Source organism: Choloepus didactylus, chromosome 6 (assembly GCF_015220235.1).
Source record: "Choloepus didactylus isolate mChoDid1 chromosome 6, mChoDid1.pri, whole genome shotgun sequence".
Lineage (NCBI taxonomy): Eukaryota > Metazoa > Chordata > Mammalia > Pilosa > Megalonychidae > Choloepus > Choloepus didactylus.
Genome location: NC_051312.1, coordinates 117,606,363 through 117,623,345, shown reverse-complemented (window position 1 = coordinate 117,623,345; position 16,983 = coordinate 117,606,363). Strand labels below are relative to the sequence as shown.

Here is a 16,983-nt window from a genome sequence, read left to right as displayed (position 1 = left end):
CCTACCAAGCTTCCTTCTTTCTGTTTATAAAACTGACCACAATCTTCCCTGCCTCAAAGCTGCAGCAATCTTGCTGTTCTGAATACAATGCTTGTAAATGGCAACTTGACTCCAATTTGTCTTAAAAATATCTATATATCTATATTTATCTATCTATCTATCTATCTATCTATCTATCTATCTATCTACCTACCTACCTACCTATTTATCTATATACTGGGTTGGAGTTTTCAGCTGCTCCACACATAACAACACTTGGTATTGTATCTTTAATTTTAGCCATTCTGATAACATGTGCAGTTGTTATCTTACTGTTTTATTGTGCATTTGCCCTTTGACTATTAAGGTGAGACCTTTTCATAAATGTATCGACCATTTGGATTAGCCTCCTTTATGAAAGCCTTGTTCAAATATTTTGCCTTTTTAAAAAAAAATTGGTTGACTGTCTTTTTTGGGGTGTCAGCTTGGCTAGACTTAAAAAGGTCTTAAAAGGAGGGCAGTACTTCTGTTTTCCTGCACTAAGCTCAGCTGTTGCTGCAGAAAACACTCCTCCTTTCACTTTCCCCACTACTGCAGCCACTTCCAGGCCTGTTGCTATAGAGCCTACCTGTATGTCAATAAATAACAGCTGAAGCACCAAAAAAAAAAAAAAAAAAAAGGAGGGCAGTAGCTTCCCTGAGAGAAGGAAAATTCCCATCTGTGGATAGTAGCTTTAGCCCATCCTAGTGACTTCCAGCCTATGCTTCCTGATGGCCCTACAGATTTTGGACTTGCTTAGCCAGCTTCTTAATCCTTCAAGACTCATTTTAGGAAGCACTTTCTTCAGCCCTTGTTAGGTTAAGAGCCCCTTCTAAAAGGGCTTACACATTCTGGCCCCTACCCACCTTAGCTTCCCTTCCCTTGTTTTGTACTCCTGCTACAGTAGTTACCTTCCTCTAGCCTCAGAGCTTTCTTTTTCTTGGAACATATATATTTTTCTTTTTATTATCTTTGTCCTTCAACTCTTCATTTAGACCTTAGCAGAGATATCTCTTCTTCAGGTAAGGTTTTCCTTATCCCAGACTCAATCAGAGCTATCTATTTTATATGCTAATAGTTCTTTGAACTATTCCTTCATAGAACTTATAATTCATAATTATGTTTTATATTATCTACTCCCCATTAGACTACAATTTCTATGAAGGCAGCCTCTTCACCTAGTTTGCTCATCCAATGCTAAGCACAGGGCCTGAAGTGTTATAAGTGCTCAATAAATATTTATTGAGTAAATAAATAAACAGTAGGTTCATGGAATTACAGATTGATATTGTTTCTTAGGTGCCACCCCCTCCTAACCCCCCCCCCCGCTCCCGCCCCATTCTCCCCCTAGTCTACTACATACTTTTCAAGTTTCAGCTTAAAAAGAATTTCTTCAGAGAGGCCCTTTCCAAAAACCCCAGACTACAATAATTTCCCTTTTATATGTTCTCATTCTGCCTGGTATTCTTTTTTAAAAAACTTTCCAGACCTGTAATTACTTGCTTAAAGTCTGTCTTTCTTGCTAGATTATAAATTTCAGTAGGTCAGGGCTTGTGTCTGCTTTATTTAACTCTCTGTCTTCATGTCCTAGCACATAGTGTTGTTCAAAAAATATTTATGGAAGGCATTCTTTGATTAGCAACATTATTTTTCATATTGAGCACATAAAGAATACATATCCCCTTTTAATTAAAAAGGAAGTAAATCTAAATTTCAGCACTTATTCACTTATTCAGAAAACTGAACACTGAATAAACTAATCCAGTATCAGAGTTCTTTGGAAAATAAGTTTGAATGACTGAACATACTAAATATTTAATATTGTTAGTATTATTAGATTTTATGTTACTCCCTATATTAATAGTTATACGTATACATAAGAGTTTGAACATCTCTTTAAAAACGGCTTAAAATGTTAAAATTCATTATATTTTCCATTATTGCTTATACTAAGACCCCTAAGAGAACTACATCTTTTGATTAAATCTCAGGAAATATTGGTTTCTCCAGATGAACTTTTATATTCCATTCTTTTATCAGAGAATGAGAACATAATTTTAATATGTTCTTATTTTATGCTTAGGCTATTAGGAAACTATAAGCTTCCTAATGTTTTTCCTGATCAGCTCAGAGTCTGATATGACATTTGCTTAACAACTATTTTTATTATATAGTTTTGATAGGAAAAGTATATAGGACTTGGATTCAAAGATATTTGGATTCAAATACAAATTCTACTATTTGTTACTTCTGGACCATGGACAATTCTGTTTTCCTCTTTGCAAAATAGGGTTTTAAAAAAATACTTATTTATCAGGGTTTTTGAGAGATTTAAATGAGAGAGTAAGTGTAAAGCACTTAATACCATGACTGGCACAAAGTAGGTATTCAAGAAAGGTAACGTTCATTATTTAAAAAAAAATCTGATCTGCCAGAAACAAAAATACAAACATTATAACGCCTCACTAATACGGACTAACTATAATTTGCAAAAACTTTGAGAACTGAATCTTAGAGCACATCTTATCAGGGGAACGCTTATTGCAATGTTCCCTGGATTATAAGCTCTTACAGCAGTCACATATATTCCTGAGTTGTAATGGTTATCTCTAAATTCTGAGATGCTGAGCTTTATGTGTATAACCTGTTCAGTCCCTGGAACTTCGAGTATCTGTGTGACAAGTGAGACTCAGAGTTGGGGTGCAGCCCCACCCCCCTTTTCCTTAAAAGCTCATAGTTTAATTGAAGAAGATTTTTGAATAGTAAATATTGAACTCTCTCTTCATGTCTTCCTAAAATTTATTTATACCTTTAATTTCTTTTTCCAATCCCAATGATTTCACAATAGGTTCTAGTTTATCAGGGCAAGTGATTCCTATTGGTGGGAAAATTGGGCTTCTTTTCTGTTTCCTCAGAGGAGGAGAGTCACGAAGCCAATAGCATTCTGAAGAGAATTAATTTTCAAAAAATTTTAAAGCAATGGCATCTTTTTCCCCACATGAAAATCAAAACACATAAAAGCAGAGATGCCACTCTTTTGTAAAAGAGGTGGAAAGGTTAGGCACACCTGTTATTAGCTGACAACAACTCAATTTACTTTAAAGAAAAGTAAAGTATTATAATCACATTTATTCATCTATTTAGAATAATTTAAGTCATGTTTTTCACTGTGCTTGCCTTAAGAGACATTTTGGCTATCAGAGTAGGGCAATGCCAGAAAATATGGGACATGAATCAGACCCTATTCCTTCTATTCCCTCTTTTAAACTAACAAGTCATGGAAAAATAGAGGTTAGCAAAGTTTCTAATTTTAGTTGAGCACAGGTTGGGACATTCTCTTCAAAGCTTCAGCTACTAGATAGAATAGGTCCCAATATTAAGGGAGGTAAGTTACTTCTATAAGGTTTAAGTTATTCCTATAGAATGCACATTGCCATACCTCAATACAAAATCTTTCGTATGTATTTTTAAAGTTGTACCTTTTATCTATAAAAAGACATAAAGTCATTCTTACCAGCAGCCCTCTCAGTTTGACCCAGAATATTATGCCCTATTTTCCACAAGGGAACAGGTTCTTCTCCAGTAGTTTTAAGAGCCATACAATGAAGACTTTCTTCATAAACAGGACATCTTTGGGTGCAATATACTGTCCCATCTTGTTGGGCAACCATTTGAGTGTTACTTGAGTGATTTACCTTTGCTAAAGTTTGGCACTCAGAAGTACAATAAGAAGACAGAGATGGCATCACAGTGATTAAGTCAGAACAAGCATCTGAGAGTAGAGGATTACTTTCTTGATTCCACTGATTCAAACTGTGTTCTAATGGAAGCACATGTTTTGAATCAAAACAGTTATGTTTAACAATGTTTTGAGAATTTTCAGGCATTACTGATTGACACTGAGACACTTTTATATTTTTAACACTCCTAATATTTGACGTAGATTTAGGAGGTGGATGAGGTACAATTAGTTTACCTTGAGTTTGTATAAATGTGTTGGCTTTGCTTGCAGACTGTGGTCGAATGACGGTGCCTCTTCTGTTCCTATGTATAATGCCTGAATGATCTTTAGCAGATCTTGCTCTTCTAATTACTTTTGCTCCACCTCTTTGTGGACTAATTTTCTGAGTTTTATAATCATAATTATTTACAAAAAATTTTCTTTCTTCTTTTTTTGAGCCTAGCCAAGCTTCTTTAGCAAAGTTATTACCCGAAGACACAGAACAATTCAAAGGCACATGGTCTGTTTCAAATACTTCTACAGCAACATTTTCAGAGACAACATCCCTCTCGGGCTTTCCATCAGTAGAATTTACAGCACAAGCAGAAACATGAGTTATGTTGTTGGCAGCACCACTTTTAGTTTGAATGTGGAATTGTTGAGACCATTGTTGAGTTATTCCTTTTCTGTTTTTCAGTGAATGACCTTCTTCAGCATTGTTTTCTATATTGCCAGTTTCATCAAACCACCTCAGTTTTTTAATAGTCTTTGGAATTTCTACACCTTTGCCTTTTTCTTTTGTTAATTCAATACTATCTCTGATAGCTGCTGCTTTTTGATTTCCAAACTTAAAGTCTCGATTTATAATTAGTGTCTTAAAATAATCATGTTCATATTTGGATTCTTTCTTTAAAATACTTTTAAGAAACCTCACACCATTTCTCTCAAGAATATTGTATTCCATTTTCTTGTAGTGACCATCTAAGTCATAATTAGAAATTACATTAGATAATGATGTTGATACTTCGGCTACTTTCTGTTTATCTTTTGAATCAGGGTTTTGAGGTATACAGACAGCTTGAAAATCATCTAAAAATAAAGGCAACTCTTGCTTATTATAATTAAAATATTTTACCTTTTCATCTTTAACATGTTTCAATTCATCTAACTTACTGGAACACTGCACTGGGTCGATTTCTTTTATGTGTATACTGTCCTTTGGTAAAGGCCTTGTGGATTGTGTATTAGAAGGCAAAACTAAAGGTGGTACAAGTGAAGTAGTAATTGAAGTAGTTCTATTTTCTTGAGTTAATTCAGAGTATTTCTCTTGGTCTGAAAATATAGCCACTTCCATTTCTTGGGATAGAGAATCTTGAGTGGTCCAGGCTTTGCTGAATTTAAATGTTGGGCTTTCAGTAACTAGTGGTCTCTCCTTTTCAAATGCTTCAGAAAAGGTGTCAGTTGTCTTTACAGTGCTGGTTTCAGAGGTCTTTTTGCTTTTCTTATCTTGTACAAATATGCGTGGACTATTTACAAAGGCTACTGAATGATTAGCAGGATTTGTGGTTATTTCCACAGTTTTACTCAGAGTAGACGGATTTTGTCCTTTACTATTAAAATCTTCACATGAAGGTAGAACATCAGGCTTACTTAAAATATGTGAGAAAGGTGTGACAGTCTGAGTATCTGGCTCATTTAAATTTATAAGCCAATTATTTATATGTTGAGTTTTAGACAATGACAGTTTATCTTCTTCAAAGCAGTTTAGATTAGTTGATTGCAGATTTGCTGATTTGAGGGAAGTGGAATTCTGCTGGATTAACGTGGAAGGCTCCTTATTAAGTGTTAAATATATTTCTTCATGCTCTCCAGCCTCAAGACTGTCTATACTTGAGAGGGTTTCGGAATTGGTTATCTGATTAACTTCATCACAAAATTTCTGGAAAAAACAACAACATTGTTTTATAGCTTAGACATTTTCAAATGCTCAAATTAATGACTCAACACACCACTGTTACTGAGCCCAATTCTCTTTTGCATATAATACGAGAAATATGACTATAAACTTGTATCCTCTTATGACTTAGGAAAACAGTATGTGATGTAAACAATCTACACCCCTAAAGCTGTCTTCAGGGTGAAAAAACAGGGAATTAAAAGACAAATAATAGAGTGTGCTTGCCTCAATTTCAACTCCTAAAGTACCCAATTGTCTTAGCCATCGTTATAGCTTAGAAAATAATTTTTCTATTGCTATTCCATTTAGGATATGGAGCTTCTTAAAGGTTTCATAGGTGCAAGTGAAATTCAGAAAATAGTTATTTACATATTGTATTTTCCGTGAAACCTTCACTGGACTTGAATGGGACTCCCAAAAGTTCTGTGGATCCTAATGAGAACTTCTTGTTGATAGAGGTTACATTTTTTTTTTTTTTTCAAACTAAAAGTTAATCTGTAGTCTATAGTAGAGGTTCTCTATCTGGCTGCATATTAGAGTCATGTAAGGAGCTTTGTAAAAATACCTGTATCTGGATGCCACTGAATTACCACTTCTTGGATGGGATCCATGTATTGGTATTATTATTATTTTAAATACCCTAAGTGATTCTAATATGAATTTAAGGTTGAGAACTCTTGATTTTAATGACTCCTTTTAAATGGAGATTTAGCACAGTAATAATTTCCATAAATTCCATAGGCATTCTCATTACTATTTCACTGAAATTTCCATGGAATTTATCTATCTTTAATAAAATTTCATGATTTCTTCAAAGTATAGTAAATGTTTAATTTCTCACACGTATTTGGAACACATTTAATATGTAACACATATATAAAAATAAAGTTCAAGAAGACTTTAAAATTGTAAACCTAGTCAAAAAGTTGGTTGAATAGACCCAAGGAAAGAAAATCAGAATCCTTTAAGATTCACCACAAATTCTAGAAAATTTAAATGTACTGGTATTAGACAAAAATGCATTATTTTTCTAGCCCAGAGAGTGAACCAAGAAATCAAGGAAATAAGTTACAGAATAAAAATATTTTAGTTTGCATAGTAACGTTTACTGATATATTTTTGCAAAGTAAGTTTTAAAAATAACTCATCAGAGTTTGATAATACTAGCAATTACCCCGTTAATCACACCCTTCAACACTACTTCAATGCTTATTCTTGAAACTGAGTTGTTTTCATAAGGAAATCAGGCCTGGAGGGCTTCCTCTGAGATTGCATCCCTTGAAATGTAGAAATCTGCATTAAAAGAGCCTTCTAGATATATGTAATGATGTCCATGGCTCTAAGATATCTGTTTGTATAGGTTCTATAAAGGCCTCATCTCCCAAAGCACCTCAAAAGAAGTCCAGCAACTTCTGTTTCTATTAAACTATACTAATTTTTTTCTGGAATTTTTCCCACCACTAAAACATGAGATATTATGAACAGTTTCAAGTTTTGCTTCTAAGTTAACTGACATAAACTGCACTAAACTTCACATACTTTTTAAAAGTTTTTAAACCAATATTATTGAAGTATATTTTATATACAATAAAAAGCACCCAATTTTAACTGCCTAGTTCAATGGTTTTTGACCAACTCTTTACCCATAACCATCACACCAAACTATATATAAAACTTTTTCTTTTATACCTCTTTGTAGTTGCTTTTCTGTCATTATGGATCAGTTTTGCTGGTTCTAGAAATTCATTTAAATGGAACTCTATAGTATGCACTCTTATTTATGGCCTCTTTCACTCAGCATGTTTTTTGGATTCATTCACGATGTTGTGGGTATTGGTAGTGCATTAGTCAAGGTTCTCCAGAGAAACAAAACTAACGTGATTGTGGAGATTGGCAATTCTAAGATTTGTAGGCAGGCTGGCAGTCTAGAAATTCCAGTAAGAGTGATATTGCAGCTCTGAGTCTGAAATCCCCCTCCTGATAGGGCTTGTATTATTTCTTCCTAAATGCTAAGTTTTCTTTTAAAAGGTTTTAAGTTATAAATTCAAGTTATTTAATACATATGGGACTATTTCTTCTAGAGTGAGTAAGATTTGGCAGTTCGCATCTTTCAAGAAATTTGATTATTTCAATTAAATTGTCCACTTTACTGGAGTACTTTTTTCCATTCTATTCCTCTCATCATCTGTGGGATTAGCAGTGCTGTTCCCTCTTTTATCCCTTATATTGATAACGTGTCTTTTTTTGTTTTTCTTATCAGTCTAGCTAGATGTTTACCTATTTTATTAATCTTTTCAAGAACTAGCTTTCGATTTCATTGATTTTTTTCCTACCATTTGGCCTTTTTTTTCTTTTCCCACTCCATGATATTTTGCACTTATAATTTTTATTAGTTCCTTCTACTTGTTTTGTGTTTAATTGGCTCATCTCTAATATCCTAAAGTGGGAAGCTTAAATCATTGATTTTCTAAGTCTTCATTTTTTTTCTAGTAAGCATACTAACTAAAAATTTTTTATTTTATGTTTTCTTTATAATTCAATTCAATATATTTTCTAACTTCCCTTGTGATTTTTTTTTTTTTCACCCATGGCTTTAGAAGTCTGTCACTTAATTTCCAAATATTTTATCATTTTCAAGATCTATCTTTTAATGATTTTTAATGTAATTCTCTTGCCATCAGAGGACACACTCTAAGATTTCAGTGCTTTTAAATTTGCTTATTCTTGTTTTCTGGCCCACTATATCATTTATCTTGTGCACTCAAAAAGAATGTGTATTCTGTAGTTGTGGGGAACTGTTCCATAAATTTCAGTTTGGTTAATTAGGATGACAGAGTTGTATAAGTCTGATATATCTTTATTTATCATATCAATTAATTGATGGAAGAATGTGGAAAATTTCCAACTATATAATTGTAGATTTGTCTATTTCTCCTTTCTCTTCTGTCAGTTTTGTTTCATGCATTTTGAAGCTCTGTCAATGGGTTCATACAGCATTTAGGATTTTTATGTCTTCTTGATGTACTGGTCCTTTTATTATTAGGAAATGTCCTTCTTTAACTCAGGAAACATTCCTTGTTCTGGCATCTATTTTGTTTGATATTAATATAATTATTTATGCTGTCTTATGATTAGTGTTTTTAGGATATATCCTTTTTGATCCTTTTACTTTTAACCTGTTTACTTACTGTGTATTTCATATAGACAGCATACTGTGGGGTCTTGCTTTCTAAATTCAATCTAACAATATTTTTAACTGAAAAAAGGAAACAAAGGTATTTAGACCATTTACATTTAATATATAGATATTTGTCAGTTTCAGTATACCATGTTGTTTCCTATTTGTCCCATCTATTCTTTGTTCTTTTTTCCCTCTTTTACTGTTTTCTTTTGCATTAAGTATTATTTAGTTACATTTTATGTTTGTTATTGGCTTATTAACTATACCTCTTTTATTTTCTAGTGATTACTCTAGGGTTTATAATAAACATATTTAAATAATCACAATCTACTTTCAAATTATATATTATATTACTTCTCATATAGTATATAACTGTATATTTTCATTTCTTTTTACTCTCCTTTGTTATTGCTGTCATACATTTTATTTCTACATGTTATATACCTCACAAAACATCTTATTATAATTGATTTAAGTAATCAATTACTTTTAGCAATTTTTAAATGGGAAAATTTTGTTTACATTTTTCCATATATTAATCATTTCTGACAGTCTTCATCCTTTTGTGTAGATCTGAGTTTTCCTTTAGCCTGAAAAACTTCCTGTAGCACTCCTCGTAGTACAGATGCTGGTGATAAATTAGTTCAGCTATTACTTGTTTGAAAACATCTTATTTTGCCTTCATTTTGGAAGAATATTTTCATGAGATGTACAGTTCTAGGTGGGCAGTTGTTCTCTCTCAGAACTTTAAAAATGCTGTTTCACTGCCTTCTGGTTTGAAATTAGCAGTCCATCTCATTTTTGTTCCCCTATATGTAATGTGTTTTCATTTCCTCTGGCTTAATTTTCTTTTGCTGTGCCTTGGTGTTGTGTATGTATGCATGTACACATACTGATACTTCTTGGATTTGGTGAGCTTCCAGGATCTGTGGATTTATACCTTTCATCAAATTTGGAATACTTTCAGCCACAGTTCTTCAAATATTCCCCCTCTTCCTCTGTGGGATTTTAATTAAATATATTTTAGACTGATATTGTCTCACAGGTCAGTAAGGCTCTGTTCATTTTTTCCCAGTCTTTTTCTCCCCACGCTTTATTTTGGATACTTTCTATAGCTATGTTTACAAGTCCACTGCAATAACTGCACTGTTAGGCCCATCCAATAAAATTTTCATTTCAGATGTCACATCTTCAGATCTGGAAGGTCCATTTAGTTCTTTTATATCTTTCCTCATTGTATTTGTTTTTCCTTCAAATCTTTGAAAATATTTATAAAAACAGTTTTAAATCCTTTGCCTGTTAATTCCATCACCTCTGTCATTTCTGAGTCTGATTTTATTGAATAATTATTCATCTAGTTACAGGTCATATTTTCCTGCTTTTTCACATCTGGGAAGTTTTGACTGAATATTAGACACTGTGAGCACATGCTACTGAGTGTCAGAATTTGATAATTTTCCTTAAGAGGGTGTTAAGTGCTTTATTGATAGGCAGTGGGTTATTTGTGGATTTTTTTTTTTTTTTTTTTTGAGGCTTGTCTAGAAAGTACCTCCAGGTAGAAAGCCTAGGTGATCATACAGCTCTCCTCATTTGCTTCTTGTTTTTCAAAATCACATCCTGTATTGTCTATTGTCTACAAACAGTTGTTTCATATATTGTGCTCAGAATTACAGTTGTTTATGGCAAGAAGGTACTTCATCATGGCCGGCAGAAGCTTTCTGCTTTGCTTTCTTAGCCTTGCCACAATTGCTTAATTGTTGGATGAATTAGATCACAGTTATGAATTTTATCTTGATACTGGCCTATTAAGTTTCTCAAAAATGTGTACAATTATTCATGAAAAATAAAGTGTCTGAACATGTAGGAAAATGTGTTGAAATTCATACTCTTTCATGGGAAAATGCCTTACTAGAGATAGATGAGAAATACCGTCTCTGCTAATTATGCCATATAGCCATAAGAAATCTAATATTGTATTACAATCTAAATCTAAAATTGAATTACAATTTTCAGGTTGCTTTTATAATCTAGTCCCCAACAGTGATACTTACATTACATTGTACTTTCAAATAGCTTTCATGTTTTATCAGAAAATAACATTCACAAAGCATATTTTTTCTGAATAGGACATGGAAAAAGAAGAATACAGGAAGCCAAGAGAAAAATGGGTGAAAGATAAGGAAAAAACAGAAAAAGTTTTTCTCTATTATCTGTGACAACTTTGTGTTGATTCATCCACAGTGTCTTTCCTGGTCTCCCCTCAGCTAATGACCTACATTTTTTTTTAGTAGATAACACTGTAAGAATGGGACAGAATTATTAGTAGAAATTAAAACATTAATAACACATTTATGGTTTCATACTTGCAAACTGTTTAGGTGCTGATCTTCTAGGAGTTTCTGAGTTTCCTGCAGTTTTAGCTGGAATGCATCTTTGTGAGTAGCCAAGTTTACCATGCTGTTTTCCTTCATTTCTTTATCCCAATTGATTTTAGAAAAGAGAATTTTCTGATGCTTGTGATCATTGTTTGACAAAGCTGAAGACAAGGCAGAATCTATAGCTCTGTGAATCAGACATAAAAATATTTATTACATTTAAATAGTTAACTTCTCTCTATAAGTATATAAATGACACATTTGTGTATTATGTGTATGTGTGTGTGGGTCCAGATAATCATATATAAGGATATTGGAGAAATGTATAGATATATCGGAATAGGAATTTAAAGCAGTTAATTGAATAAAAATGGTTTGGGGACTATCATGCCAAAGAAGAACTCCACCTAGGAATGCCCAATTATTTATGGACTTGATTAAATCCTATTCCTCTATCATTTGGAATAGGGGTAGACATAATTCCTGTAGATATATGGAGTCAGTCTTCAGTTTTTTAAGAGTGTTCCTATCTGAAAGCTCCTTTCCACATTATTCTTAGTTCAGAGTTAATGTCATGACTAGAAGGTATTCCTATAACCCTAAAAGAGTTGGTTAAATATTCAAGCAAATGAAATTATGAAAATTGCTTGTCAGGGTAGGCAGGAATTTCCAACCAGCTAAACTAGATTTGGGAGATTTGATCTTATTCCATGGAGGAGAGTGCATACATTTTTGTTTTCATTTATTTCAGAAATAGTATCAGGATAAAAACCTGGTTTTCATGCTACAGAAGGGGTACTTTTAATATAGAGTCTACTTTTAGTGTGCTCGAGTGTCACCCAAAAATTATCAGTGTATGACATCATCTTGTTAGGCTTCAAAGTGAAAAACAAAGAACAAAGGAAGATTTTTTTCAGGGAGGAATGGATTGGGGATGGAATGGAAATGAGGTGTATCATATAGTTGACGGCCTGTGCAAAGGCCCAGTAGTGTGAATCCCAGGGTCACTTTTTTTCCCAATTCAATGAGGATAAAAATTGTGTTGGAACGTGATACTTGGCTACATGTAAAATATATCTATCTCCAATACCCATATATATTTTGATATGAACAGGTCAATGATCACTAGATCCCTGACTATTTCTTTGTGACCATAGGGAAATCAGAGACAGCAAGAACATATTTAACACAAGCTTCTGAACATTGAGAGTATGTTTCTTTTCATTTTACACTTTCCTGTTCTTACATATTCCTTTCCCTTCTGTCACCCATCCCCCCAAAAATATTGCTAAATCTATAATTATCTAAGAAACTCAATTTATTTACCTTTATAGTTGTTGTCTCTCAACTTTTTCTTCTCTATTCCTTTCTTCTCTACTCCATTTTCTTCTCTTCTCTTCTCTACTTTCTTCCCCCAGTGAGGACTGAAGGGATGGATAGGAATAAAAGGAGATGGGGAAGTAGAAATAGAGGGAGAGTGAAGTAAGGGGGGAAAGGAAGAAGAAATTAAAAAGGAAGAAGAAACAGGAGGAACTGGAGAGGGAAAATCTAAATAAGTTAGAGGTAAACATGGAGAAGGAGATGAATGCAAAGGAGAGGAAAAAAGAGGGATAGATGAAGGAGGTAAGGATGGAGAAGTAGAAGAGGAAGACAAAGGAGAGGAAAGAATGGATGAAGAGGAAGAAAGCAGTATAGAGGGTGAAGAAGAGGATGTGGAAGTGGAAGATGAAGAAAAAGGAGAGGATGGAGAATGACAGGGAGGTAGAGGGGAGAGAGCTGAGGCAGGTGGATGGTCTACAAAGGCTTGGGGCAGATTTGACAATGTTGGCACAAGTGGGACAGATTGTTGAACTGACTGAAAGGGATCCAAGCTAGCAGAAGAATGTTCAGGCCATGGAGTGATACAAGAAAAAGTGGGCATCTGTTGATGAGGGGGATGACTGGATAAACAGGAGGGCTTCAAAACAGGGAGAGCATCCAAAGGGGTTGGGGAAACGACCAGCCGAGCTGGAAGGGAACGACGAACAAGGGCAGGCATTAGAGAGGCTGGGGTAGAATGCTGGGCTGGAAGGAAATGTTTGGGTTTGAAAGTTTTGTAAAATAACTTGTTTTGTGAGTCAGTATCAGGAATGACTGGAGAACTTTGGGGTGGGTGGGGTAAGTGGTCAGGTGGGCCAGAAGGAATTGGGGCTGGTAGATGAGGAAAATTGCTAGAAAAGGTGGAAGTGATTGGGGCTGGAGGGTGAGGAAGATATCTAATTGGGTAGGACAGTGATGGGGCTGGTAAAAAGGTCTTTGGAAGAGGAGAGGGGTCAGATGGACGGATAGGCAGGGTATGGTGCTGGCGGGTGGAAGCAATAGTTGGGTAGCTGGGAAGAATCTGGGAATGATGAGATAGCAATGGGGCCCGTGAAGGAGAGAGGTGATCAGGTAAGTAGGGGTTACGTGTGGAGACAGCTGGACAGGCAGGAATGGATCTGCATAGGTGGAAAAGCATTTGGACAGGCAGGTAGAGAGACAGACTTATTAAGATGTGTTTTTTGTTTTTGTTTTTGACTTATTGGGCGGCCTGTAAGCATTTGATTCATGTTATTTTCTGTCCTAAGGGTTCATACATGATTCTCCCCTGTTCAACCAGTGTCCTCTCACATGGGCTGAGAAATATACATAGCTTATTCAGATTCCTCTTTTCACATTCCTTACTCTTAGAGCATTTTTACCTCTCAGAAGTCTGAGGATACATGAATATGGGCTGGAAAATCTGGATTGAAGCACTAAACACAGGACAAAATAGCGGTCAAAGAGACCACTGCTCAACTTTGGCCAGACTTCTCAGGATAGCATGTGGCTTAGGATCAACAGTTTGACCAAAAATACATAGATATTGGAGATAGATATATAACAATGTCATTTTAGAGTTTAAGAATTTAATATGGAGGAGAATATAGCCTCTTCTACTCTACAACTACCAGAGGGGTCAAGTATATCAGCTTTGTGATAAGGATTTGTGATGGAAGACTGATTATTTCTTATATTTTAAATTTTTGTTCCTTATTAATAATATTCTCATATCTCACTACTTCCTGAAAGTTTTTATTTTCATAAGGACATATACTTTGATTTTTCTTGAAGCTTAAGCATTGAATACTCTCCACATTTCATTATTTTCCTTCTTTAGATTATCATATTACTAACATCTTAAATTATTTTTATCCACCACTAATATTTTCTACATTTGAACAAACTTTCATAAGTACTGTAACCTCTGCTTTTTTGGAAGCTCTCTGTTTCTTGGCAGTACTTTATTCCTTAACATATTTAAGATTTATATTCTACTGAAAATTTACTTTCAAGGTGAAAATAGCTTAATGATATTTGTAGCTTAATTATATTTGCAAAAATAGTACATATAAACATCTCTATTAACCTAAAATCCAATCCTTAATGTTCTAATATCTCATATCTGTATAGCATTTTATAGTTTATAGAGCACTTTCAGGTATATTATGTAATACTGTCAGTTATCTATAGAAAGAAATCCAACCTTTAAATAAATAAACCATAGTGTTCTCTCTATAAATGTATGTTTGTTATTTTCCAAATACATAACATTTATATGCATGTATATGTGTGTAAAGAGATAGACAGATATCATGAAGTCATAGTCACAACAGTATATTACACATGAAAACCGTGTATTCTAATACAGAATGAAGATCTTTACTCCTAAAACAAAGATGATGGATGTTATTTAATGATTCTAGCACAGATGTGCCATAATGATAACTACATGTGTTTGTTTGCTATAGGAAATCAAAGTTGTTCTGACACTTTTTCTCTTCTAAGACTTTAAGCAACTGCATACTGGAGTAAGAAAAATGTCTATTTTTTCATTCATGGCACAAAAGAATTTTATTACTGAAAATATGTAACACAAAGGATAACAACCGATACATAGAAAAAGAAACAGTGATGAAAACCTGTGTACAAAAATACATATTACTGCTTTAATAAATGATTTGGAGTGGTTTTTTTTTTTTTTTTTTTTTTTAAATTGGTGTAAATTCCTCCTGGGTTCTAAGACCCTGCCTAATTGTTTGTCATTTTCTCTTTTCAGATAAAATTTTCAATAGAATATTCTAAAATTGTCTTCACTGGCTCCACTTCTATTTGTTCCTTAACCCACTGGTATTTGGCTTCCACCTGTACCACTTCAATACACTGCTTTTGCTAATTAACTAACTGACTTATTGAGTGAAAAAATAGATATTTCTTGACAGCTATCTTTCCCAACTTTAATTCCCTTGGTTTCCACATCATCATGTTTTCTGGCTATTCTCCTGTTTCTCTGGTTGTTCCTTCTCAGGCTCTTTCTTCAGTCCCTCTTTCTTTGTCCTTTATATGCTGGAATTTTTGAGAGTTGTTTATTTGACCCTCCTCTCTTACTCATACTTCTGTGTAATCTTAGTTATACTCTCTGTGTGATCTTATTTATAGCTGTGTGTGAGCAGAGAGTTAACAAAATCCATTCCATTTCTCTATGGACAAATTTGACTTTGGGTCAAATCTCTCTCCTGTATTATTAGAGTTATTTTAGCTATGTTACAAGTCACATTGATTATGGCAAAAATGATCTTTGGTTGGTATTTTAGTTTCCTAGTGGCTAAAACAAATACCATACAATGGGATGGCTTAAACAATAGGAATTTATTGGCTCACAGTTTTGAGGCTAAGAGAAGTCCAAAATTAAGATGTCAGCAAGGTAGTGCTTTCTCCCTAAAGACTGGCATCCTGGGGATGACTGCCTGAGATCTTTGGTCCTTGGCTTTTCTGTCACATGACAATGCACATGGTGACATCTCCTTTCTCTTCAGGGTTCCGATTACTTCTAGCCTTTGGCTGTGCCCTGTGGCTTCTCTCCCATGTCCAATTTCCTTTGCTTATAAGGACTTCAGCCATATTGGATTAAGGCCCACCATCTTTCAGTTTGGGCACACTTTAACTAATACCATCTTCAGAGGTCCTATTTTTAAGTAGATTCACATCCACGGGACCAGGGGTTGGGACCTGAACATGGCTTTTGTGGGGAGCATGATTCAATCCCCAACAGTCTGCTCTCTGGACCCCCAAAAGACACGTTCTTCCCACATGCAAAATGCATTTATTCAGTTGCAACATCCCAAAAACTTTAAGCCTTTTAGAAACAATGTTAAGTACAAATCTCAACCAAACATATTACGGGTATGGTCTGCCTTGCAGCAAAATTCCTCTGTCTGATGGACCTGTGAAACTTAGAAAACAAGTTATCTACTTCTAATATATTATGGTGGGACAGGCATAGGATAAACATTCCTATTCCAGAAGGAAGAAACTCAAGGAAAACAGGGGTCATGGATCCTAAACAAGTCAGAAACCCAGCAGGACAAATTCCATTAGGTTTCAAGTTCTGAGAGTCATCTCTAGAATGATGCTTTATCTTCTGGGCCTGGTGGTGCAGCAGCCCCACCCCTCCCAAGTACTTGTGCAGTGGCCATGTTCTCCCCAGACACTGGGATGTAGGCTCCGGCCTGTCCAAGCATTGAATTGGTGCCAAGCATTGAATTGGTGCCAAGCTCTCGGCGAATACCAGGGCACAGGCCCCACCATCTTGGGGTGACAGTACTTGTCTTGAACAATGGCCCGTCCCTTCCAAGTGCCAAATATGGTCTGCCTCTCCAAGCATAAGGGTGGA

The 16,983-nt window shown here is 34.7% G+C and overlaps 1 protein-coding gene across 8 annotated transcripts in view; it reads right to left on the bottom strand.

Moving 5' to 3' along the window:
• Nucleotides 1-16,983, bottom strand: part of CEP126 (centrosomal protein 126) — a 116,649-nt gene that overhangs the window by 59,887 nt on the left and 39,779 nt on the right. For 6 of the 8 annotated variants that reach the window (XR_005217546.1, XM_037841207.1, XM_037841206.1 and 3 more), the window contains exons 5-6: nucleotides 11,241-11,439; nucleotides 3,533-5,678 (exon numbers count right to left, since the gene is read on the bottom strand). Coding sequence is in view for 7 of the 8 variants with exons in the window: in XM_037841207.1 (XP_037697135.1) it covers nucleotides 3,533-5,678; nucleotides 11,241-11,439 (2,345 nt within the window). In the remaining variant the exon portion in view is untranslated. Of the gene's footprint in view, nucleotides 1-3,532; nucleotides 5,679-11,240; nucleotides 11,440-12,578; nucleotides 12,642-16,983 lie in introns of those variants that run through there. The other 2 variants (XM_037841212.1, XM_037841210.1) reach the window with 2 other exon arrangements.